General features: G+C 39.9%; 2 protein-coding genes and 1 non-coding gene across 3 annotated transcripts; all 3 read left to right on the plus strand.

The window, feature by feature from the left end:
- Window positions 1-14,630: 14,630 nt before the first annotated feature.
- Window positions 14,631-17,091, plus strand: LOC107806249 (pentatricopeptide repeat-containing protein At2g33680-like). The gene has a single exon (XM_016630373.2). The coding sequence runs from the start codon at window positions 14,684-14,686 to the stop codon at window positions 16,877-16,879; it is 2,196 nt and encodes a 731-aa protein (XP_016485859.2). The 5' UTR covers window positions 14,631-14,683; the 3' UTR covers window positions 16,880-17,091.
- Window positions 17,092-18,724: 1,633 nt separating this feature from the next.
- LOC142171881 (uncharacterized) lies at window positions 18,725-19,120 on the plus strand. The gene has a single exon (XM_075235591.1). The coding sequence runs from the start codon at window positions 18,725-18,727 to the stop codon at window positions 19,118-19,120; it is 396 nt and encodes a 131-aa protein (XP_075091692.1).
- A 5,431-nt stretch (window positions 19,121-24,551) lies between these two features.
- TRNAD-GUC (transfer RNA aspartic acid (anticodon GUC)) lies at window positions 24,552-24,623 on the plus strand. Its single transcript has one exon. It is a non-coding gene; the product is annotated as a tRNA-Asp (tRNA).
- Window positions 24,624-25,404: the final 781 nt, after the last annotated feature.

A 25,404-nucleotide genomic window follows, 5' to 3' on the forward strand; every position in this document is an offset into this window, starting at 1 on the left:
AACACTTCTATCCGCAACTTGGAGGTTCAACTTGGCCAAATTTCTCAAGCTTTAGATACTCGCCCAAAGGGGGCACTACCTAGTGATACGGTGGTGAACCCGAAAGGTGGGAATACGGGGCATGCAATGGCCGTGACAATGAGAAGTGGAAGAGGTGGAGTAGCTAGTACCTCAAACCAAAGAAAACATGTGGGTGATGATGTGTTGGTGCAAGATGATGATGATCCAAGCTAATGAAGAAGCGAGGATTGATATTGATGAAAATGTGGAGGAGGCGCAAGAAGAAGTGAACCCATCTAGGGAGCACGTGATTGACATGCCAGAGCCGGTAGTGCCAAAGGCTAAGGCAAAAATTCCAAGGCCTCCTCCTCTATACCCTCAAATACTTGAAAATCAACATAATGAGAATCAATTCAAGAAATTCATTGATATGATGAAAAGTTTGTCCATAAATGTGCCATTGGTTGAAGCCTTAGAACAAATGCCGGGATATGCCAAGTTCATAAAGGATTTGGTAACAAAGAAGAGATCAATGAACTGTGAAATGATCAAAATGACACATCAAGTGAGTGCTATTGTGCACTCCAAGGCTCCAAAGTTGGAAGACCCCGGTGCTTTCACAATCCCGTGCACTATTGGGAGTGCCGATTTCGTCAAAGCTTTATGTGACTTAGGGGCAAGCATTAACTTGATGCCCTATTCTGTGTTCAAAACGTTGGGGATTGGGCAACCAAGACCCACATCCATGAGGTTGCAAATGGCGGATCGGACAATGAAAAACCCATTGGGAATAATTGATGATGTGTTAGTTCGGGTCGACAAGTTCATCTTTCCTGCAAATTTTGTGATACTTGACTGTGAGGTTGACTATGAGGTGCCAATCATTTCGGGGAGACCTTTCCTTGCTACAGGGAAGGCCTTAGTTGATATGGAAGCTGGCGATCTCACCTTCCGAGTGGGCGATGAAAAAGTGGTATTCCATGTTTGTAAATCAACAAGGCAGCCAAAGAGCAACGAAGTGTGTTCATTCGTGGATCTTGTGACCGAAGTAATTGTTGATGACACAAGTGCTGTGATAAATATTGAAGATACCTTGGAAGTTGTGTTATTGCATCATGATGAGGATGAGAAGGAAGGCATTGTAGATTGTGTCAATGCTTTGCAAGGAATGGGATCATATACTTATGAGCCCTAAAAACTTTCCTTGGATCTCGAAAACCGGAAGACTCCACCAACAAAGCCCTCAATCGAGGAGCCTCCAACCTTGGAGTTAAAGCCTTTTCCTTCACACCTCAGGTATGCGTTTCTAGGCCCTTGTTCCACTTTACCTGTTATTATTTCCTCGTGCTTAACTAACGTGCAGGTAGATTCCACCATTGGCAGTTATTCGGGGTATTAGCCCCGCATTTTGCATGCACAAAATCATTTTGGAGGAGGATTCCAAACCCTTTGTGGAACATCAAAGACGATTGAATGAGGCCATGCAAGAGGTAGTAAAGAAAGAGATCATCAAGTTAAAAGAGTTGTCACGTGTCGCAACCCAATTTTGCGAGAAAGAGGGGCGCGACAAAGGGGGCATGACTGTGATAACAAATGACAAAAATGAATTGATCCCCATAAGAACTGTCACCGGGTGGAGAGTGTGCATGGATTATAGGAAGCTCAACAAAGTTACTCGAAAAGACCATTTTTTGCTTCTATTTCTTGATCAAATGTTGGATAGGTTAGCCGGACGTGCTTATTATTGCTTCCTTGATGGATATTTCGGGTATAACCAGATTCTTATTGCTCCTGAAGACCAAGAGAAGACCACTTTCACTTGTACCTATGGCACTTTCGCATTCTCGTGGATGCCATTCAGGTTATGTAATGCACCGACAACTTTTCAACGGTGCATGATGGCCATCTTCACCGATATGGTGGAGGACTTTCTCGAGGTTTTCATGGATGATTTTTATGTCGTGGTGAATTCTTTTGAAGAGTGCTTGGATAACTTGGATAAGGTATTGGCACATTGTGAGGAAACTGATTTGGTGTTGAATTGGGGAGAAATGTCACTTTATGGTCGAGGAGGGTATTGTCCTCGTTCACAAGATTTCCTAGAATAGTATTGAGGTTGATAAAGCAAAAATTGAAGTGATATCCAAAGTCCCTCCCCTTACTTTCATAAAGGGAGTGAGGAGCTTTCTAGGTCATGCGGGGTTTTACCGCCAATTCATCAAGGACTTTTCTAAGGTGGTAAACCCCTTGTGCAAACTCTTGGAGAAGGATGCCAAGTTCCTTTTCAATGAAGATTATATGATGGAATTCGCACTACTCAAGTATAAGTTGACTACCACTCCTATTATCACCGCTCCAAATTGGAGCTTACCATTTGAGCTCATGTGTGATGCAAGCGATGTGGCGGTTGGAGCGGTATTGGGGCAACGAATTAACAAGATCTTTCATCCGGTCTACTATGCTAGCAAGACCATGAACGAGGCCCAAGTCAACTATACGGTGACCTAGAAAGAACTCCTAGCCATTGTCTTTGATATGGAGAAATTTTGCCCGTACCTAATGGGTACAAAGGTGATTGTTCACACCGACCATGCGGTACTTTGTTATTTGATGAGCAAGAAAGACTCTAAGGCAAGGTTGATGTAGTGGGTGCTTCAATTGCAAGAATTTGATCTAGAGATTCAATACCGCACGGGTAGTGAGAATCAAGTGGCGGACCACTTGTCTCGATTGGAGGAGGAGGGGAGGCCACATGATGGCCTTGAGATCAATGATTCGTTTCCTGACGAACAACTTCTTTCCATTTATATGACTGGGATGCCATGGTTTGTCGATGTGGCCAACTATCTTGTGAGTAGCACTGTTCCGAATGAGCTCTCTTCAAACCAAAGGAAGAAGCTCAAACAGGACTGCCTGGACTACTATTGGGATAAGCCATATCTCTTCAAAATTTGTACTGATGGTGTTATCCGAAGATGTGTACCTGAAGAAGAACAATTGGGCATTCTTGAAGCTTGCCACTCTTCGCCATATGGTGGTCACCATGGTGGAGTGAGAACTGCTACAAAGGTGCTAAGCTGTGGATTCTATTGGCCTACTCTTTACAAGGATGCTAGCGATCTCGTTAAGCGTTGTGATGAATGCCAAAGGGCCGGTGGGATCTCCAAGAAAAATGAGATGCCTCTCACTACCATCCTAGAGATTGATACTTTTATGTTTGGTGCATTGATTTTATGGGTCCGTTTGTGAGTTCATGTGGGAACACCTATTTATTGGTAGCTATGGATTACGTGTCCAAATGGGTTGAAGCTATGGCTTTACCCAACAATGAAGCTCGGAGTGTGGTAGATTTCTTGAAGAAGAACATATTCACAAGGTTTGGTGCTCCAAGGGCCATCATTAGTGACGGGGGATCACACTTTTGCAACAAAGCTTTTGATACTTTACTCTCCAAGTATGGTGTCACTCACAAAGTGTCGACCCCCTATCATCCTCAAGCAAGTGGACAGGTTGAAGTCTCCAACCGGGAGATCAAGAGTATTCTGTCAAAGACTGTGAATGCCAACCGGACAGATTGGTCGAAGAAACTTGACGATGCTCTCTGGGCTTATAGAACAGCTTATAAAATACCAATTGGTATGTCTCCGTATCGGGAAAGCTTATCACCTTCCGGTGGAACTTGAGCATAAGGCTATGTGGGCGTTGAAGAAGCTTAACCTTGAGTGGGATGTAGCTGCAAATCTTAGGGTGGAGCAATTGAATGAACTTTATGAGTTTCGGTTCCATGCATACTCCAGTTCGTCATTGTATAAGGACAAGATGAAGTTCCTCCATGACAAGTATATCCGAAACAAATAATTCAAAGAATGTGATTTTGTTCAACTCTCGGTTGAGGATGTTTCCGGAAAGCTGAAATCAAAGTGGAGTGGCCCATTTGAAATTGTACATGTGACACCCTTTGGTGCTCTAGATTTGAAAAATAAGAATGATGAGGTGTTTAGAGTCAATGGGAACTGGGTTAAACATTATCTTGGCAAGGTTGATGATGGCCACATTGTGGTGTTGATCCATTTCAAGTGATTGATGGTTGCATGCGTCGTGCCGTGATGTTAAATCAGGCGCTTCTTGGGAGGAAACCCATGTCTTTTTCTTTCTTTTGTTTTTCTTCTTTAGATTAGATAGGCTTTGTTTTGTGCTAACTAGTTTTGAAGTGTATGCAAGAATAGGTGTGCATGGTAGGGACAGTGCAAGAAAATTTGGCAAAGTGTCAAAATGCATGGTCTCTGAAGTTTGGCCTGTCAAAAATGCTGAACAAATTGCGGCCGCACACATTTGTGTGCGATCCGCACGAATGTTGCGGCCGCACTCACTTTTGTGCGGTCCGAAGCGACACTTCTCAAAGGAAGGTAAGGAGTGCGACCCACATCAAAACTATATAGCCGCACTCAGGTAAAAATCAGGGGGCCACATGTAAAAGTATAAATAGGGCTTCTCTCATCATTTTACACTTTTCGATCTTTTGAGCCCTGAAGCTAGACTAGCACAGTAAATTTCCCCATTGCTATCAAATTGTCCCTCATTTCATCGCCTGCATCTTCATAACTGGTATGTTAATTCCATCTATAGATTTTTCATCTTTTATTTTGTTTTGTTCTTTGATTTAGGGTTAATTACATGTCTAAAATGTCAATACTTAGTCTTTTTCTGCTTAAAATCATGTGGGTAGCCTATTAAGTGTTAATTGGGGTCTGGGTAAGTAGCTACCCATGTTTAATGGTGCAAACCATGTCTAGATTATGAAAAGATTGCATGAACCCTAAAAAGTGCCGTGCATTTTGAATTATGCGGCCGCACTCATTTTTTGTGCGGTCCGCACTAGAGGCTATGCGGTCGCACACACTTTTGTGCGGTCCGCAACTCTCAGAGTTAGGAAAATAATTCTACGGTCGCACTCAAAATTGTACAATCCGCAGTGGACTTGTGCGGCCACACTCATTTTTGTGCGGTCCGCACTGATGAAATATCAGAGACCCCAGTAGTCTGAACATGGTGCCGTACGACCGCAGTCAAAATTTTGCGGTTCGCACTTTTAGTTGTGCGGACGCACTCATTTTTGTGCAGTCCGCAATGGGTATTCTGCGGCCGCACTCACTTTTGTGCGGTCCACACTGCCCTTCTGAGGCTGTCTTCCTGTAACTTTAAACAATGATTCTGTATATATTATGAGCTTCAATTCTAATTGATGTCTATTACTTGTGTGGTGCAGAAAATGGTTCGATCACGTGGAGAAGGATCTATAGCAAAAGGGAAGGCAGAACCCTCCCGGGGCCGGGGTCGAGGTAAAAGCAACCTACCTCTAGCACTTCAAATAGTCATAACTAAGAAACCAACTACAAGCCGAGTTCCTGAACCCTCCAAAAATAGTGAGTATGTCCCATCTAGGGAAGCTTCTAAGGGTAACTCCATGCAAGCACAGCCAGAAGCCCAATCACAATAATTACCTGGGAGATTTCATTTGGTAGATGAGTCTTCTTCAGCTGCCAGTTTGTCTGAAGGTTCGGAAGAGGGTAGTCAAGATTCAGTCCTCTTCCTCACATGCTCCATCTAACCCAATTAATGTGGATGATGATGATGATGCCCCAGACGATGGGAGAGGGGGTGATACTGCAGTGGGAGGTTTGGAGAGATCTAAGAGACCAGAGGTATGGGAGGATAGATTTTTCAGTGCTATCGCCTTTGCAATGTTTAGGGAATGGTGGCCACAGAGGTCTCTCACTCTTGAGCAACAATTTCTGATGAAATATTTGAACAAGCACAACCCTAATATCCTTAGGCAATTCCAGGAGCGGAAAGGATAGAAATGGTTCACCACTAGCGTCCTAGATGCAAATAAGTACTTGGTCAAGGAATGCTACGCAAATGTTTCTCACATCAAAAAGGGAACTAAGGTGAAAAAAGTGCGGAATCTTAAAATCCGCTTTGACGCATATGCACTAAACAAGTATGTGGGGTTTAAGGAAGTAGAGGCAGTCCAATACCTGTAGAAGCTGGCTATGGGTGACGCAGATGGCTAGCTAAGATTCTGGCAATTCGAGGGTCAACACCTCAGTGGATCACAACAGGAGTTCCAATAGTCCGAGCCACCCTAAACTTTGAAGAAAAAGGGTGGCAAACGTTCGTGTGTAGCCGCATTGACCTATGCCTCAATGAAAACATGCTTCCACTTCGACGTGCAGTCTTGGTGGCTTCAATTATGGCGGGGTATCCGATAAATGTTGGTTCCATCATGTCCACCAACATCACTTTAGCTGTCCAGAAGGGTGAAAGATCTTATCCGTACCCAAACTTCCTTACATAATATTTCAAGGATATAAGGGTGGAGCCGAAGCATTATAATACAGAAGTGAAGGCTAAGAAGCCTTTTTTATGGTACCACCTTCAGGGAGCTGACAACCCAAAATTAAAGGGTAAATCTACTACCTCCACTGGAAAGTCTGAAGAGCTAGCGGTAGTGGTTACTGATTCAGCTTCCGAGCCTTCCACCGCAGCCAGTACTTTCACCGGGACAATAACCATGCCACCCTCATCTTCCGGACTACCTGTTTCTGCTAGACTATCAGTGCCATTATCAGTGACGACTTCATCTACATATCCTCAGACTGCTCTGCGAGTCTCCCAGACATTGGCGAGTTTCAACAACTAGAGGCAGGAAGCTACAACAAAGCTGACTGATATATCTAGTGTTATTGCAGCACAGTCCTCAGCCCTAGCAGAGCCACAGGTACCTCCGTCAATGGAAGAAATATTGAAGAAGATTCTGTAAAACCAGAAAATCATTGTTGATACTCTGGTGATGCATGTGAAGGTCATTAAGGATTTGGGCAAACAAGTCAAGAAGATGCGTAGATCTCAGGCATCAAAGAAGTCGGTAGAGAAGCTGAGCAAAGAGGTTAAAAGGATTGCATATGCTGAAGATCTTCCATTGGACTTCCTTATGGAGTAGACAGTCCCAGCAACACAGGTAGCACCAGCAGAGGAACCAGAGGAAGCAACCGGCCAGTTTGAAGAGCCAGTTGCGATGGCACACACTGCGGAGGAGATGATACAAATGCTCAGCAACCCTGTTGTCCCTCATCTAGGAGATGATGACATACAGTTGGAGGAGACAGGGGGTGTTGATGATCCAATGCAGACTGAACCACATAGGGAGTTCTCTTAACTCTCTACCCTTTCCCTATACTTATTTTTGTTAAGCATTTAGGACAATGCTTATTTTCATTTGGGGGGGTGGTCTATTTTGATTATTTGACTTTGACATTTGGGTTGTAATAACTCTGATACTATTTTTTCTTTCGTCTTTATTTTCCTTTGGTATGCATATATTCTTCCCATTTTATGTAGATATTCATTTTCCTTATGTATATACTCATTTGACTTCGGTTTGTATATTCATTTATCTCGATTTTCGTAGTTTATTTCATAGTTTCTTTAGTATATTTTTCCTTAGTAGTATAACTTCTTATTTAAGTTTTGTGTGAACAATAAGCCTTTGGTTTTATTAATGCCACGATTCTTTTCAAAGGTGGATTTTATGTGAACCGGGTGTCTCTTCCCAACAATGGATGGCGTGACAAGCTTCTTAAGGGATTGAGTCCGTTTTCTTTTATGTTTTGACAAAATATAGTATTAATGAATAAAAGTGTCTCGAGCATAATTCACTTGGTACCAACACATTTACCTCTAACCTTATGGTTAAAAACAAAATTGTTGGCATAAAATAGCTCTAGTTGTGACCTTTAGACTCTTGTATTGACTCAAACAGTCATCGAGTGGTTCAATCGAGCCATTTGTGATTCTCAATCTTAGCTAGGGTTATTGTGGGCCCTCGACTCCATTCTCTTTAGCAATACAGCAGTGTGAGAGGTGAGGTATTGAATTGCAAGTCCAAGTTTCCGTGCCAATAGTCTAGAACTTGCCCCGAGTGTTTTTCTAGGAAAAATTCTAAGTGTAGCTTGGCTTGAGAAATGATTGTAGGCTCTCTTTGATCCAATCTGAAATTGAAATCTTTCATAGCCTACCAATGTGATATCCCTAGTCAACCCCTTTGAATTGAAGCCTTTGTCTTTCAATAACCAAGTTACAAGCCTTTATCCGTTCTGAAATGACCCTTTCTTGGCACCCAATCTTTCCTTAGCATTCTTGAGAAACAATTGGTAAAAACATAAGTTTAGAGGAGAGATGAGGAGTTTGCAGTGATAAAAGGTACAAAGAGGAGAAAGAAATGAAGAAAAGGGAGGGCAAAAAGAAAAAAAGAAAGAAAAAAAAGAAAAATGACAAAAAGAAAGTGAATAAAATGAAGAGTTGAGGGAATTCAAAAGAAAATGAGGATAGAAGGCTGAAGTAAATAGAAAAGGAGAAGAATGAATGTCATGATCAAGAAAAAGCGACGTTACGTCTCTCTAGTTTCCCCGTGGAAGAAGAAAATGACTCAAAGAGTCGAGAAAGTATGAACCGAAAAGCGAAAATGGAAAGCTTAAGGAAAGATGAAACCATTCTATTCCAACAAATCCTACCTTGGTCTAAAAGCCTTCATTACATCCCGCAAAAGCCCTACATGATTTCAAGTTGAGTGAGCTTACATTAGTGGTGATTTACATGAGGAGCAAGCTTATGGTACTTAGAGCCGGACTTATAGCATTCTTTTGAGAGAGATGAGCGAACTTTTCAGAATCCTTGTATCGAGTGATGCATTCTAAAGTGAGATGTGCTAATGGAGAGTATAGGAGGAGGAGTTTGAGATCCACAATGACCTACGCGAAAGAACGAGCTTCCTTGATAAATAGAGTTAACTCTTGATGCTCTAGTGCCACATTAGAAAATCATTGCATTATTGATAATTCATATGTGTTGTGGGTAATTGTTGGTCCCAATTTAGGTTAAGTTGAGTTTTCAGAAGTGCACCTGAGCCGCTGTCTTTGCTATTTTGACGAATTTTGTACTATATTAACTTCTTAACATTAGATTTTCTTTGTCTAATTAATTATTATGCATTCTATCTTAATTTCTTCTTGTATTTCTTTATTTTTTACGAGTAGCTAAATCTTTAGATTGGGTTTTGACCCAACCCTAGTGTGGGTATTTTATGGGTGTTTAATTTAGAGCTTATTTTTAATTGGGGGAGTGATATTTAGCCTTGTTCATGATTGAACCCTAGAATCAATGGTTGCAAATACTGATTCATGCCTATTTGACTTAGCCTTTACTTGAGAAAGAGATACTGAGTCTAGGAAAACTTGGCTAACAAGAAATTGGGGTGAACTCAAGAAATTTATAGCCCCAATTAAAGGGTTAAACCTAGAGATAGTAATACCCGACTTGAGTTAATATCACTTGTATTGTGCAAATACCCAATCGATCCCGACCTTAGTTAGCTTTATTATTGCATCGACCACCTCACTACTAAATTGTGGTGTGGGTTTGGCCGAGATTAAGTATGCAATAATACGATTGTGCCAATCCTAATTTAAGCTTACGATTCTTACCTTGATATGGTCTAGTGACGAGTTGAGAAGGTGGATCACACTTCTGTCTTTGGTTGCAATATTTTTGGTGGTTGTGGCTAGTTTAGCGAGGTCGTTCGCCACAACGTTCTGTGCTCGTGGAATCTGGTCGATTTGACATTCGTCAAACTCGGGCAGCAACTTACAAATTTTGGTATGATATTTTTATTGACCACGAGTTGGGAATCGCAGCATAGTTTCAACCGTTTTTGCCCTTACTTGAGTGCTAGCCTTAAACCTACAATTACGGCCTTACACTCGGCCTACTTGTTAGTCATGTCCGGACACCTTATGGACTGGCAAATTACTTCGCCGGTTGGGACTTCGAGTACGAGTCCTAATACAGCCCCTAGCGCGTTGGACGCGTCGTCAGTGTACAGGACCCAGAGGTGCTAAGTTTGGGGGGAAGCGTGGGCGGCATCTCTTTCAACTTCGGGCATTACTTTTGTGCTGAAGTCAGCGAGAACTTGTAAATTTATCGTTGTTCGCAGCAGATATTTGATATCGTGCTCGCTTAGCTCGATGGCCCATTTGGCCAACCTTCTTGATTAGATCGGGTTTATGTAAAATGCTCCTTAGGGGTGAAGTCATGGCGACCGAGATAGGGTGGCATTAGAAATACGGTCTAAGCTTTCGCGACGCTTTGACCAAGACTTGGGCCAGTTTTTTGAGGTGAGGGCTCGGATACAACGAGGTAAACAAGGAGACGTTCTCCTAGCTCAGAAGTCCATTGGAGGCCGTTATCTTTCTTATGTATGCCGAAGAATATGTGACACCTATCCGATGATCGTGAAATGAACCTTAAAAGGGCGGCGATACGACCAGTCAACCTCTAAACCTGTTTTTTGGTGGTCAAGTATTTCGGTATCCACTCAATGGCTTTGTTTTGATCAGTATTAACCTCGATTCCTCGTTGTGATACCAGGAAACCTAAAAAGTTTCCTGAGGCCATACCGAATGCACATTTTTCATCATTCTGTATCGTCTGAGTATGTTAAAGGTTTCTCTCAGATGGTCGATGTGATCTTCTTTCCTTTCGGACTTGACTAGCATGTCGTCTATATAGACTTCCATCATTTTGACTATCTGGTCTCTGAACATCCTTGTCACCAACCTTTGGTAAGTTGCCCCTGTATTTTTTAGCCCGAAGAGTGTGACCCTGTAGCAGTACGTCCCATGATGGGTGATGAATATGGTTTTCTTCTAATCCTCTTCTTTCATGAGGATCTGATTATAGCCCGAATAGGCATCCAAGAAGCTCAGTAATTCATGCCTGACTGTTGCGTCGATGAGCTGGTTGATATGGGGGAATAGAAACGAATCCTTGGGGCATGCTTTATTCAAATCTGTGAAATCCACGCACATTCACCATTTCCCATTCTTTTTTTTCACCATGACCACATTGGCGACCCACTGGGGGTACTTCGACTCCCTGATTGAGCCATTTTCCAGTAGTTTTTCCACCTCTTCACGTACCGCGTCATTAATCGCGGAGTTGAAATTTCGCTGGACTTGCCTCACTGGGGGTGGAATAGGTCGACGTTCAGTTTGTGCATGGCGACCTCCTTTGGGATACCCGACATATCTACATAGCTAAAAGCAAACAAATCAGCATTAGTAGTTAAGAATTGACGGAATTTACCTGGTTCCTGAAGCTTGCAGTCGATGTAAGCTATCTTACTGTGATCGTTGGTATCTAGTTGAACGGGGTCGAGGTCCTCTATGGTTGATCATGTAGCTTTGATCATATCAGGGTCTCTGATGATGTCCTCGCTATTGTAACATATTGACCTCGACCCTGTTGATTGGTATTCCTCTTTTTCTTTGTCCTTCATTTGTTGAGTGACCATGCAGTCTAGGGCGATGCGGTAGCATTCCTAGGATGTGCGATGTTCCCCTCATATGCTGAATATTCCCCATGGGGTCGGGAATTTGATGACCTGGTATAAGCTAGAAGGGATGGCCCTCATGGTGTGTATCCATAGTCGCCCTATTATGGTGTTGTACGCTGTGTCTTGGTCCATGATGTGGAACATTGTTTCTATAGTGACGCCACCGGCCAGGACGGGGAGTGTGATCTCGCCATATGTTTGCTCGACTGCATTATGAAAACCAGTTAGCGTGATGCAACGCAACACTATCTTATCTTCGAGTTTCATTTTTGCAAGTACTCGAGGATGGATAATGCATGCGCCACTCCCATCGTCTACCATAATGCATCGCACATCGGTGTCTAAAATTTGTAAAGTAATAACAAGGGCATCAGAGTGAGGGAAATCCAAACTGTTGGTATCCGACTTATCGAAGATGATACTTCTTTTGAGTTCATCATACCATTCGCGAGTGATCGACCGTTTGAGCTTGCGCGTAGTGGTGAACTTCATGCTGTTGATGGAAGCATCGTCACCGCCACCGATGATCATGTGAACGGTGTGGGTCGATGGGGGAAGTTTGGGCAATCCTTGATGTTGTTCACGTCCTCTGGCGAAGTTGGACCTTCCCCGATCGCGCAACAACTCCTTGTCGTAATATGTTTACAACTTCCTGCCTTAGGGCGATGCAATCTTCGGTTTTGTGCCCTCGTTCTTGGTGGAAATCGCAGAGGGCATCCGATTATCTAGCTCTCAGGTCTGATCTCATCTTCTGTAGGTGACACACAAAAGTTGAGAGCGGATAACAAAGGAGGCATACCTCTTTCGTTTTGGTGAGTACCTGTCTTTAATCTAGGCGGGCCTTCTCTGTGGCGAGAGGAGGGCGCAACGATCCCTCTGACATATGGTTGATGGCGTTCCCTGTTGGGACGCGGATCTGCGACGTATCTTCTGGTATCATTTCTTCGATATTTTTTGGATTCGGCCTGTACTGAGGTCAGTCGATGAGTTGGTCTATTGAGGTCGTCCTCATCTGCTCGGACCTCGGCACAACACGCATTGTGTATTTCATCTCAAGTAGTTGGGTGGTACTTCATTAGTCGACTTAATAGATTTTTAGTCACCCTCGAACTGTCCCTGCTCAGCCCATTCTGGAAGGCTGCAACTGCCATCCCTTCTGACACGTTTGGCAGGGTCATCCTTACTCGGTTGAACCGGGCGAGGAAGTCCCACAATCCCTTTCCCGGAGACTGTTTAATAGCAAATATGTCATTCACTCTTGCCTCGTCCTTCTTGTCCCCAACATGGGCCGTTACGAACTTGCCGGCCATATCTTTAAAAGTTTCAATGGAGCGCGCAAGTAGTTGTGAATACCATATTAATGCTCCTCCTATGAGGGTTTCACCGAATTATTTTAACAAAATAGAGGATACTTATTCTTTGGCTAGATCATTGCCTTTCACGGCGGTGACGTAGTGAGTCATATGATCTTCAAGGTCAGTCGTGCCATCATATATCCTTTGGTAGGGCGGCATTTTGAAGGTTTTTGGTATGACATGTGGGTCTGCATCATCATTGTACGATTGTTCGACGAACCGGCCGGCGTCTCGCTTTGGCAACAGTTTAGGGGTGCACGGTATTTTATCGACCCTTTTCCTGTTATTCTTTCATTTGATCTCGAGTACCTTGTTCTCGTTCTCCATTTCCTTTATCCTTTTCAAAATGGCTGCAAGAGCGTTATCACCTGCATTATCATTGAAGTTGTGAGTAATACCTGTTGTTGGAGGTGGAGGGAGTTGGTTGCACTGTTCGTCCGCCGGTTGTACAGTGCAAATCCTTGCATTTTCTGTAGCTGCGTCCCGCGCGGGCTTGTTGAGGATGCTCGTTAGCGTCTCAGTTAGCCATGTTTCGTGTAGCTTTTTTACAACTGGGGGCGTCTCTTCCCCCACAGATATGGAGGCCCCATTACCAAGAGATTTTGTGATGCTGCAATAAGGAGGCGGTGACCCATCTCGCCTAGGGGAGGCATCGGGCATTGCGCCTTCATCTGTTGTTTTGCAACTTTCATTGATGACGTTCATGAGGTTGGTTGGGAGATCATTGATTATTCTCGCCATTTCTTCCCTGTTACTTGTGATCTCGCTCTTGCTTTTTTTTTTTTTGCACGTTTGTGATCCGTATTAATGATAGATCTAGAAGAAACTAAAAATTTAACTAGAAAATTCTCACAGACGGCGCCAAATTATTTGACCAAAAAGTGTAACCCTTGGCTCAAATAATTAAATTTATGTATTAAGTGGGTAAACCTAGTTAATAATAATATTTCTAGATGTGAGTTCCGAAAGTGTGACTAACGTTGGACAAATCTGGTAGAAATATAATAAAGGTGTGCAACAATCACTCCAAGTAATATGAGCAATAATAGAGCATTAAATAGCAACGAATAATAATAAATGACATTTAAGTAAATAGAAAAAATGATTCACCCAATAAATGAGGAATTGGGTGATTATTCCTCCTAACAATGATGAATGAAAGACAAATCCTTGAATGTTCGAATTATCCTCGGATCTGATGAAAAGTATGGAATAATATAGACAAAAATCTTGGTGAAAATGTGATGTTTATGTCTTAGTAAAAGAGAGAGAATTTTTTGTCAAAGTGTGTTCTTACAAATGAATGTCACATGTCTTACACCATTGTTTCCTTTTCTATTTATATGAGACATTTTCTTAACAAACCCTAATAGTACAAGTGCAGAGAATATCCACTAAAATATTCTCTTTAATATCCTATTTCGAAAACTAGTCGTTACAGCTTTGCCAATGGTGCTCAGCCTCGACCCTTGTTGGCATCTCGACCACGAACCCCGCTGCTTCCTGGTCGACTGATAACGGCTTGAAGACTCTTCCTTTAGCGTTATCTTGTCCTAAATATTCTAGGGCAGATTTTGATCTATACAAGGATGTCACATGAGCAATTCAAGTTTTTTGAAGGTCTTTATGACAATTCTTCTCGTTTTAGTATGTATTTTGATGTTAATTGTTACTTTGGTAAAATTAAACAGATTGATTTGGTATAAACACGAGATGTCGTATGCCGAGGCGGAGCCATGATGTTAATCCCTAGTTGTAAAATTACATAGATAAATTTATTTCATGTATATATTTTATAGATTTATCTTTTGTGCCATAAGTATTTAACCCCGAAAGAGAGTGAGTGGAAGCCGTCCTTCTGTGGCGAAGGTCACATATGAGTCATGGTCCATCTTCTCTAGCACTTGAATCCTCTGCTTCCCTTTTCACCAAAATACTCCATTACACTCAACGCAGAAACCTTCCCAAAGGCCAATCTCTTCACGCCCATCTCATTAAAACAGGTTCTTCCTCTTCTTGCATATACTTATCCAACAGCATTGTCAACTTATACGCCAAGTGCCACCGCTTGTTGGACGCCCATCTCGCCTTTCAAGAAATAACAAACAAAGACGTCGTCTCATGGAACTGCCTCATCAATGGCTACTCTCAATTGGGCCGTCCAGATTCATCTCTTTCTGTCCTCAAACTCTTCAAGCAAATGAGACAACAGGACGAAAACTCCCACGTCCTCCCAAATCCTCACACATTTGCTGGCATTTTCACCGCGGTTTCAACTTTGGGGGAGTACTACTCCTTTACAGGGAAGCAAGCTCATTGTCTTGCCTTTAAACTAAGTTACCTTAACGATCTATTTGTGGGCAGTTCCTTGTTGAACATGTATTGCAAGGCTGGTAGTCGTCATCTTGTTGATGCTCGCAAGATGTTTGATGAAATGCCTGAGAGAAATTCTGTATCTTGGACTACGATGATATCTGGGTATGCATTACTGAGGCGAGCTAAGGAGGCTGTGGGAGTGTTTAGGATGATGCTATGGGAGCAAGGCCGAGGGCAGGATTATGTGAATGAGTTTGTGTTTACTAGTGTTCTGAGTGCTATTGCATTGCCAGAGTTTAACCCGGTAGGGAAGCAAATTCATGGTCTTTCCCTCAAGAATGGATTTTTGTGGAACGTTTCTGTTGCCAATGCTACTGTTACTATGTATGCAAAGTGTGGGAGTTTGGATGATGCATGTCAGGCATTCGAGCTTTCATCTGAAAAGAATTCTATAACCTGGTCTGCATTAATAACAGGTTACGCGCAGAATGGGGACTGCGATAAGGCCTTGAAGTTGTTCTCGCAGATGCATTTCTGTGGGATGAATCCGAGCGAGTACACTCTGGTTGGAGTGCTTAATGCCTGTAGTGATTTTGATGCTCTTAGTGAAGGAAAACAGGTGCATGGATATCTATTGAAGTTAGGGTTTGAGCCTCAAATGTATATTCTGACTGCGTTAGTGGATATGTATTCTAAATGTGGTAATGTTAGTGATGCCAGAAGAGGTTTTGATTATTTGAAAGAACCCGACATAGTTTTATGGACTTCCATGATAGCGGGATATGTTAAGAATGGGGATAATGAAAATGCAATGGGTATGTACTCTAGAATGCTGGTGGAGGGTGTTGAACCTAATGAGTTGACGATGGCGAGCGTGTTAAAAGCTTGTTCTAGCCTTGCTGCTTTGGAACAGGGGAAGCAGATTCATGCTCATATAGTCAAGCATGGGTTTAGTCTTGAAGTTCCAATTGGAAGCGCTCTCTCGACTATGTATGCAAAATCTGGAAGCCTTCATGACGGTAATCTAGTCTTTAGGAGGATGCCTGCGAGGGGCTTAGTGTCATGGAACTCAATGATGTCAGGTCTTTCACAGAATGGCCGCGGTACTGAAGCCCTTGAACTTTTTGAAGAAATGCTTCTTGAGGGAACAAGGCCAGATTATGTTACTTTTGTGAATATTCTTTCTGCTTGTAGCCACATGGGATTGGTAGAGAGAGGGCAGAATATTTTCAAGATGATGTCTGATGAGTTTGGAATAGAGCCTAGGCTAGAGCATTTTGCGTGCATGGTAGATATGTTCGGTCGTGCTGGAAAACTCTATGAAGCAAAAGAGTTTATCGAGTCAGCAGCAAATCATGTTGACCATGGTCTGTGTTTGTGGCGTATCTTGCTAAGTGCTTGCAGGAACTATAGAAACTATGAATTAGGTGCATACGCAGGAGAGAAGTTAATGGAATTGAGTTCACAAGAGTCATCTGCTTATGTGCTACTCTCTAGTATTTATTCAGCTCTGGGAAGATTGGAGGATGTTGAACGCGTGAGAAGGTTGATGAATCTCCGTGGAGTAAGCAAGGAGCCTGGATGTAGCTGGATTGAGCTGAAGAGTCAGTTTCATGTATTTGTTGTTGGAGATCAGTTGCATCCACAAATCGTAGATATACGTGAAGAATTATGGAGGTTAAGAAAGCAAATGAAAGATGAGGGATATAAACCAGATTTCGATCCTTGCTTAGAGTTGGGAGTTATAATGGACTGATTCCGTGCAGAATATAGATGTTTTTTTGGAAATTAAATTTTTGTAGTGTTTCTTCTTCAATCACGTTCTGTTTTTATTTTATTCATGTCATTGCTTTCCTAGTTCCTTCTTGAGCTTGTTAGAGATGTTCTGTTTAGCCAATCTTTCGTTTAATTTTCTTATACAATGCTGCATTCTAATCATGATAAGCATTGGATTGTGTTTTATCAGCATTATTGATCTCCTATTCTTTTTCTAAAGGTAGAAAAACAACAGCAGCAGCAGCAGCAATTAAGAAAGAAATGGAAGAGTTGAAGGAATAAAGTAGAAAAGATTTGAAAAAAGAAAGGCAGATGCTCGTAAGAATTCAACAATGGTTTTTTTTTTTTTCTCTTCCTTCTGTTCTGAAATAAGCAAAGCTATGTATAAGCTACACGGATAATAAAAGATATTTACACTAACGATCCATAAAATTCTGAGAATCCTTTTATTCAGGATCAATTAGCTTCTGGTAGATAGAAAGACAGTTTGCGGCGTGATGTGCTCAAAAGAGTGCGAGCTTTTGCTCATAAGGGTAGCCATCAGATAACATGAAACCTTATTTGTTTCTTTTTTGAAATAGAAGAACCTTATTTGTATGAGTACCAGAGAAGCAAAAGATTTTGGTCAAGAGTTTAACTCCATATACTGATGTTGGATTTTACACTATATATGATTGTCATCTAAAATATAATTACTCATACCCTTCCATAAAAAATAGGACTAATGATATGAAAAACAAGGCAAATTAGCACCATAAAAAGTTAAAATATATTAACAGAATAAAAATTCTTTACACAGTCAATGTGAGATGCTCTTTCTTAAATTCTCCCTTTTGCTTATATCAATAGTGATAATTCTAAATAATCTTTATGAATTTGAGAAGAAACCAGAAGTATAATTAGATGATTTTGTTGGCTTTGAACGAGTAAAATCAGGCGGAGTTTCGCCCTTTCTGAGCTATGTTTTTATCCTGGTAAGATAAAAATTACTCCTAGGAAAGATTTTGGAAGAATGTGTGAACTGTGAACTAGAAACGAAGGTTAACAAAGCTTAAGTTGTATCAAAAGTACATGTACATAATATCAGTATTCTATAGTAGATAATCATATACGCTGCAATATTCATTTAGACAAAAGAGTTTATTTTCAGACATATTTACGAAGTAGGCTCACAGTCAATTAGAATCTAGAAATGCAAGCAACAAGCTCATTGTCCAATATTATTATTATTATTATTATTATCTTCAATGTACATGAAACTACAATACAGATAAAGGCACACCCCTTATAAATACAACTTTAGAAAATTTCTCAAAGATTATTCCAATTCAAGAAAAATCCCCACTCCTTTCAGTTTTTGGGATTGTATAAGTTGCTGTTTTCACTTTTGAAAAGTAATCTCTTGAATATTCTTTGTCGAAAGATTATCTTCCAACAGACAGAACATAAGCTCATATTGGGACGTCTGCTGGTGGCTATGGCGAGGTGCACAATGGCTTCGGCTTTGGCGATATGAACGGAGGAGGAACTTCACTCTTGAATTTCGCTAGAGCTTTTGAGTTGGTGATCGTGAACTCTATTTTTTCGAAGAGAGAGGAGCATTTGATTACTTTCCGGAGTATGGTGGCTAAGACTCAGATTGATTAAATCTCCTCCTCATGATGTGTGATAAGAGGTTGTGCGAGGATTGTAAGGTGATCTCGAGTGAGAGCCTCGCGATACAACATAGGCTCCTAGTGATGGACGTCAGTATCTTGATAAAAAGGAAGAAGAGGTTTGTACGGGGGTCCACTGAGGATCAGGTATGGAGTTTTGACTAAGGATAATGCGCAGGAGTTGGGGGCGGTTAGCGGTTACGGGAGCCTGGAAGAGTGGTGGGGATGCTAGCGTTATGTTGACAGCGACTACAGACTATATAAGGGAGGCGACGAGAGAGGTGTTAGGGGTCTCGAAGAGCTACTCTGGCGGGCACCGAGGCGACTGGTGGTGGAATGACGTGGTCCAGGGTAAAGTGAAAGCAAAGAAAGCAGCATACCTGAAGTTAGTGGAGAGCAACGACGAGGAGCGGAGTAGAGCGAACAGAGAAAGATCTAAGGAAGATAGGAGGGAGGCGAAAGTAGTGGTCACGGAGGCTAAGACTGCTGCGTTTGGTCGGCTGTATGAGGAACTGGGGGCCAAAGGTGGGGACAAGAAGTTATTTCGGCTGGCCAAAGCGAAATAGAGGAAGGCTCGTGGCCTGGATTAAGTTAGGTGCATCAAAGACGAGGAATGTCGTGTATTGATGGAAGAAGCCCAAATTAAGCAAAGATGGCAGTCATACTTTGATAAACTTCTGAATGAAGAGGGGGACGAAAACATCGTGTTAGGGGAATTGGGGCACTCCAAGAGTCGCCAAGACTTTAGGTACGGTAGGTGTATTAAGGTTGAGGAGGTCGTGGGAGCGATACGTAAGATGAGTCGAGGCAAAGCGACCGGACTAGACGAGATTCCAGTAGAATTTTTGAGGTGTGTGGGTAGAGCAGGCTTGGAGTGGCTGAATGGGTTGTTTAATGTTATTTTTAGGACGAACAGGATGCCAAATGAGTGGAGGTGGAGTACGATAATTCCGTTGTACAAGAACAAAAGTGATATCCAAAATTATAATAATTATAGGGGTATCAAGTTACTGAGTCATACCATGAAAGTTTGGGAGATGGTGGTGGAAGGGAGGGTAAGGAGGGCGGTGTCTATATTTGAGAACCAGCTCGGGTTCATACCGAGTCGTTCTACTATGGAAGCTATCCACCTTATTAGGAGGTTGGTGGAATAGTACAAAGATAGGAAGAGGAATTTTCATATGGTGTTTATTGACCTAGAGAAGGCATATGACAAGGTCCCTAGGGACGTTCTTTGGAGATGCCTGAAGGTAAAATGTGTGCCGGTAGCTTATATTAGAGCGATAAAAATATATGTATGATGGAGCTAAGACTCGGGTTAGGATTGTGGGAGGTGACTCAGAGCCTTTTCCGGTGGTTATGGGGTTACACTAGGGATCTGCGCTCAACCCGTTCTTATTTTCCCTAGCGATGGACACACTGACACATCATATCCAAGGGGAGGCGCCATGGTGTATGTTGTTCACTGATGATATAGTTCTGATTGATGAGATGCAAAGCGGAGTTAACGAGAGACTGGAGGTTTGGAGGCAGGCCCTGGAGTCTAAAGGTTTCAACTTGAGCAGGACTAAGACGAAATATTTGGAATATAAGTTCAGCGACGTGTCGGGGAAAGCGGACGTGGAAGTGAGGCTTGACTCACAAGTCATCTCTAAGAGAGAGTTTCAAGTACCTAGGGTCAATTATTCAGGGAGATGGGAAGATCGACGGAGATGTCACGCACCGTATCGGGGTGAGATGAATGAAATGGAGGTTAGCGTTTGGAGTCCTGTGTGACAAGAATGTGCCACCGAAACTTAAAGGTAAGTTCTATAGAGAGATGGTTAGACCGGCCATGTTGTATGGGCTGAGTGTTGTCCAGTCAAGATTTTACATATCCAGAAGATAAAAGTAGCAGAAATTAGGATGTTGAGATGGATGTGCGAGTACACTATGATGGATAAGATTAGGAATGAGGATATTCGGGAGATGGTGGGCGTGGCTCCATTGGATGACAAGATGCGGGAAGCGAGACTTAGATAGTTCGAGCATGTGTGGAGGAGGAGCCTAGATGCTCCGGTTAGGAGGTGTGAGCGGTTGGTTCTGGCAGGTACGAGAAGAGGTAGAGGGCGAACTAAGAAGTATTGCGGCGAGGTGATCAGGCAGGACATGGCGCGGCTCCAGGTTTCTGAGGACATGGCCCTTAATAGGAAGATGTGGAGGTCGAGCATTAGGGTTGTAGGTTAAAGGGTAGTCGAGCATTTCTCCTTGTTGTGTCGGCTAGTATGATAGTGTTTTGTGTAGGACTGCTGATGGTTTTTGTTATGTTTCCTACTTCTTTTTTTTTGGCCTTTTCATTTATTTATTGTCTTTTACATTGCTGATACTATTTTTCTGGTTTCTATTGTTGTTACGGATCTACTGTCTCTGAGCCGAGTGTCTCCCTGAAACAACCTCTCTATTCCTCCGGGATAGGGATAAGGTCTGCGTATACTCTACCATCCCCAGACCCCACTGTTGAGATCCTACTGGATTGTCGTTGTTGATGTAAACAAAACATAAGCTAATTTCATTTAACAATCAAATAAATGTTTCCATTTGCTTATAACATGTGCAATTCCAGTCCAAATCAGGCCTTGAATCAATTGCTAATTTGTACACCAAACATCATGGATGAAATACGTCTATATACCTATCTAGCATCTCAATCAATCAAATTTTCCTCCAAAAAGGAGACTATACAATATTTCGTCCATGACGTGGATATTTATCTGCTATCTTTGAGTGTCAAATTTCATTTTTACATTATTGGAAAACTACCCTATATAGCTATCTAATCAAAAGTAATTATCCGTAATTATCCTTTTTAAAAGTAATTACATTAAATACTTTTTCTATTACAACTAATTACCTACCCAGCCTAATACATAATTAGCTTTCCTTTTTTATCTCCTTTTTGTTAAACTACCCTATATATCTGCTACCCATTTCTTAAGGAGAAGCAGCAAACACTTTTAAGAAGTTTCAAAATTAATTTTCCTCTTTTACTCTATGAAAAATCACAATTCTCAATCGGAAGTTCAATCACAGAAGAGATAGCATTTGTATGATGTTTGTATTGTACTTTTTTTTTTGCTATCATCACCCATTTTTTTATTTGTGCTCCATAATTCATTTTATCTCTTAAAAGTAAAACAAAAAATAATATGTACTATCTAACTAAGATTTGAATTTTCATGTATGTTTGAAGTGTTTGCTGTTGGAATTTATTGGATATTGTTCTTTGATGTGTAGATTATGATATTAATGCTAATGTTTGAAGATTTTATTGTGAGAAAATTAAATCCATCATTGAAGGATCTTGAAGCTTGAAACTCATTAATTGGGTTTATTGAATTTGTAATTATTTCGATCCAATTATGATTGGAGTGTGCTTGAATATTAATTGGAGGTTGTGGTTATATTTTGAATCAATTTGGTGGAGATTTTGGAGTAGATTTTAGAATTTTGGGTTGAACTAGCGAAAAAGACGAATTTATACTGTATAACAAAATGGTATATTATATACCATTTTGGTATATAATTAATTACAACAATATAATGTTATAGTATATAGTATAATATAATAGTATAATGTTGAATGAAGAACACAAGATATTATTTTGATATATTGTATAGTATTTTAGTATATAATATATAATTTAACAATATATAATTTACCTATATTATTTCAGTTTAATAATTGAATTAAAAAAATCTTTTTTAAACTCTTTGCGTACAATTGTATACCCTGTTAGTATAGCTATATACTATATTGGTATCATATGTTAGTTGGAATATTTTTTGGTTGTATTAGCTACATTTAATTGGTACATTATTTGATTTTTCTTTAGTAATAGTAGAATAGTAGAGTATCTTAAATTTTTTTAATTTTTCTTTATGCATGTGTATTACGTAATCATTTTGATTTTTTCTTTATGTGCTTGTTTTATATAATAGTATTATAGTATAATATCTTGAAGTATATTACTATATTAATATGTGGTACACTATTTTTTGATTTTTCTCTTTATGCATGTGTATTATGTAATAGTAGTATAGTCATATATAGTTGCCTGAAATTAATTAGTAGAACTGTATACCCTATTAGTATAATTATATGTCATATTGGTATCATATGGTAGTTGGAATATTGTTTGGTTGTTTTAGCTGTATTTTAAGTGAATTCTATTCTGAAATGATTTATATGATCATGTTTTGCTGTGTTGGGTTTTCTTATACCTATGGACATAGATTTTATGTATTATGTAATAGTTTTTATAGTTATATGCAGTTGTTGGAACGACCCCGTACAACTATATACCCTATTAGTATAGCTATATACTATATTGGTATCATATGCTAGTTGATATCATAAACAAATTTGGTTGTATTAGCTGTATTTAAATGGTACACTATTTGATTTTCTTTTAATAATACTAATATAGTACAATATCTTGAAATACTTTATTATATTAATACGTGGTACACTATTTTTTATTTTATTTTTCTCTTTATGCATGTGTGTTATGCAATAGTAGTATAGTCATATAGTTGCTGGGAATTAACAAGTAAAACTGTATACCATGTTGGTATAGTTATATGCCATATTAGTATCATATGGTAGTTTAAACATTGTTTTGGTTGTTTTAGCTGTATTTTTAAGTGAATTCTATTCTGAAATTATTTATATGAACATGATTTGCAGTGCTGAATTTTTTTGTGCCGATGGACATAGATTATGTGTATTATGTAATAGTTTTTATAGTTATAGGCAATATTTGGAACGACCTCATACAACTATATATCCTGTTAATTTACAGAATGAGCAAGTTGCTTTGCGAATATTTAGCTTGCAATGCGAGCATGCAATTTTCTCATACTTTTATTGCATCCTTTAATGTTTTGGTACAGTAGTATAGTCGCAGGAATATTCTAGAACAATCATATACTCTGTTGATATACATGTATACCATATTGGTATCATATCTACAAGTCTTTTTAGCTACTTATACTTTTATTGCATTTTTCAATATTTCATTATCATTTCTATTCTAACTAGTATATATAGAGATTTGGTGGCCGTAGATTATGTTTTCTTGCTCCATAACTGGTTGTGTTACTACTAATGGTAGAGTGTGTACTGATATTTGTAGGGAAGGAGATCAAGGTTTGCATGTCAATCACGTGTTGATTCTTATAATCTGATTATGTAATTTATGGTGCTCAGCAGCAGTCAGTGTGATATTCAATGAATTAGATCAAGTGACAACTGATATTATTTCAGTTTAATAATTGAATTAAAAAAATGAGAAAAAAGACAAAAGGTATATTATACTAGTTATATTTTAAAAAAAGGTGAACAAATATTTACTATATCAGTTATTTTTTCTCATTGTATAAAAACAAGAATAATAAAAAATAGTGAAAACAATAAATAAAATTAGATTATGAAGAGAAAAAGAATATAAAAAAAGAAGTTAAATGAAATTAGAAAAGGAACAAGAAATAAAGAAAATAAAAAAATAAAAAAATAAATAAAGAAGGAGTCAAAATTGAGTGTGAAATAAGTTATGGTAAAAATAATAATAATACGATTTGGACAAAAATAAATGAATAGAAAAATAGAAAAAAGAAAAAAAAAGAAGAAGAAGAAAACGAGAAAAAAGAAAAGGAGAAAAGAAAGAAAAAAAGGAAAAAAAAAGAAGAAGCATAGAAATAAAAAAGAATTGGAGAAAAAAGAGAAAATTTCCCACAAAAATTACTATGAGTAGGAAATATAATTAATTTGATGGGTAGAAAAATAAACGGATAGGTAAGAGTAAATAGTCTTGTTTTTGTGGGTAACGTTATAAGAATAGTGTAGTTTGTCAAATGTTCCACTTCCTTTTAAGACAATTCAAATGAGTTTTTGTGCCTAATATGTACTTTAATGGAGGAGCCAGTTATAATAGCAGGAAGCGTCAAACAAACAACAAGGTCGTTGTAGTATAGTGGTAAGTATTCCCGCCTGTCACGCGGGTGACCCGGGTTCGATCCCCGGCAACGGCGTTTATATTTTTTTTGTCGCTTTTTATCATTTGACTGTGTCAATTCTACCTGTTTACCCTATATACTCTTCATTTGACTCTTTTGTTTAATTGGGCTTTGATTATACGCAAGAAATGGCATATCGGAGAGAAATACTGGTCTCCTTTAAAATTGTTATTATTGCTGATGAGATTCAATAGAAATGGTAATAAACTATTTACAGTTAGCAAATAAACAACTCCTCCTTTTGAATGCAAAAACGTGTTTCATCTCCAATATCTGACAAATCACGTCCTCCATTAGGATTTCTTATCTTCTTTTTTTGTTTGTTTATTTTTCCATACGTGTTTCTCTTGTCTATAACCTTTAGTCAAAGCCGCCAACTGTCAGAAATCTAACCAAAATTGCCTTGGCCCCTGTTGTGCGTTTAAAATACAAATGTAGCCATGAATCTTTCTGGACCACTGTAAATACAACAAATTAGTAGAAACGACGCCCCAACTTTTCTTCAGAAGCCCACTATCAGTAAACCTTGTCGATAATTACAAAATTCTAGTCTAAATGTCCAAGAAAACAACGCTTTATTATCTGTTTCAAGGAGATAGTTCATTCAGTAACCAAAAGCATGGGGGATGTACTTTTACCGAAGCAGTATCATTTTTACTCCACTAAATATATGTAAATGATATGCACACAGAAAATTTGTTATGATAACGTACACAAGTTGAAATTACTTGACAACTAGCGCTTAATAGTCCATTGGCTAAGACTTAAGAGTGCGAATTTAGAACCTTAATTTTGA

Source organism: Nicotiana tabacum, chromosome 17, assembly GCF_000715075.1.
Source record: "Nicotiana tabacum cultivar K326 chromosome 17, ASM71507v2, whole genome shotgun sequence".
NCBI classification, from domain to species: domain Eukaryota; kingdom Viridiplantae; phylum Streptophyta; class Magnoliopsida; order Solanales; family Solanaceae; genus Nicotiana; species Nicotiana tabacum.

What these genes read in the sequence shown, in the direction of transcription:
- LOC107806249 (XM_016630373.2), top strand. Translation starts at nt 14,684, where the DNA reads ATGAGTCATGGTCCATCTTCTCTAGCACTTGAATCCTCTGCTTCCCTT.
- LOC142171881 (XM_075235591.1), top strand. Translation starts at nt 18,725, where the DNA reads ATGCGCAGGAGTTGGGGGCGGTTAGCGGTTACGGGAGCCTGGAAGAGT.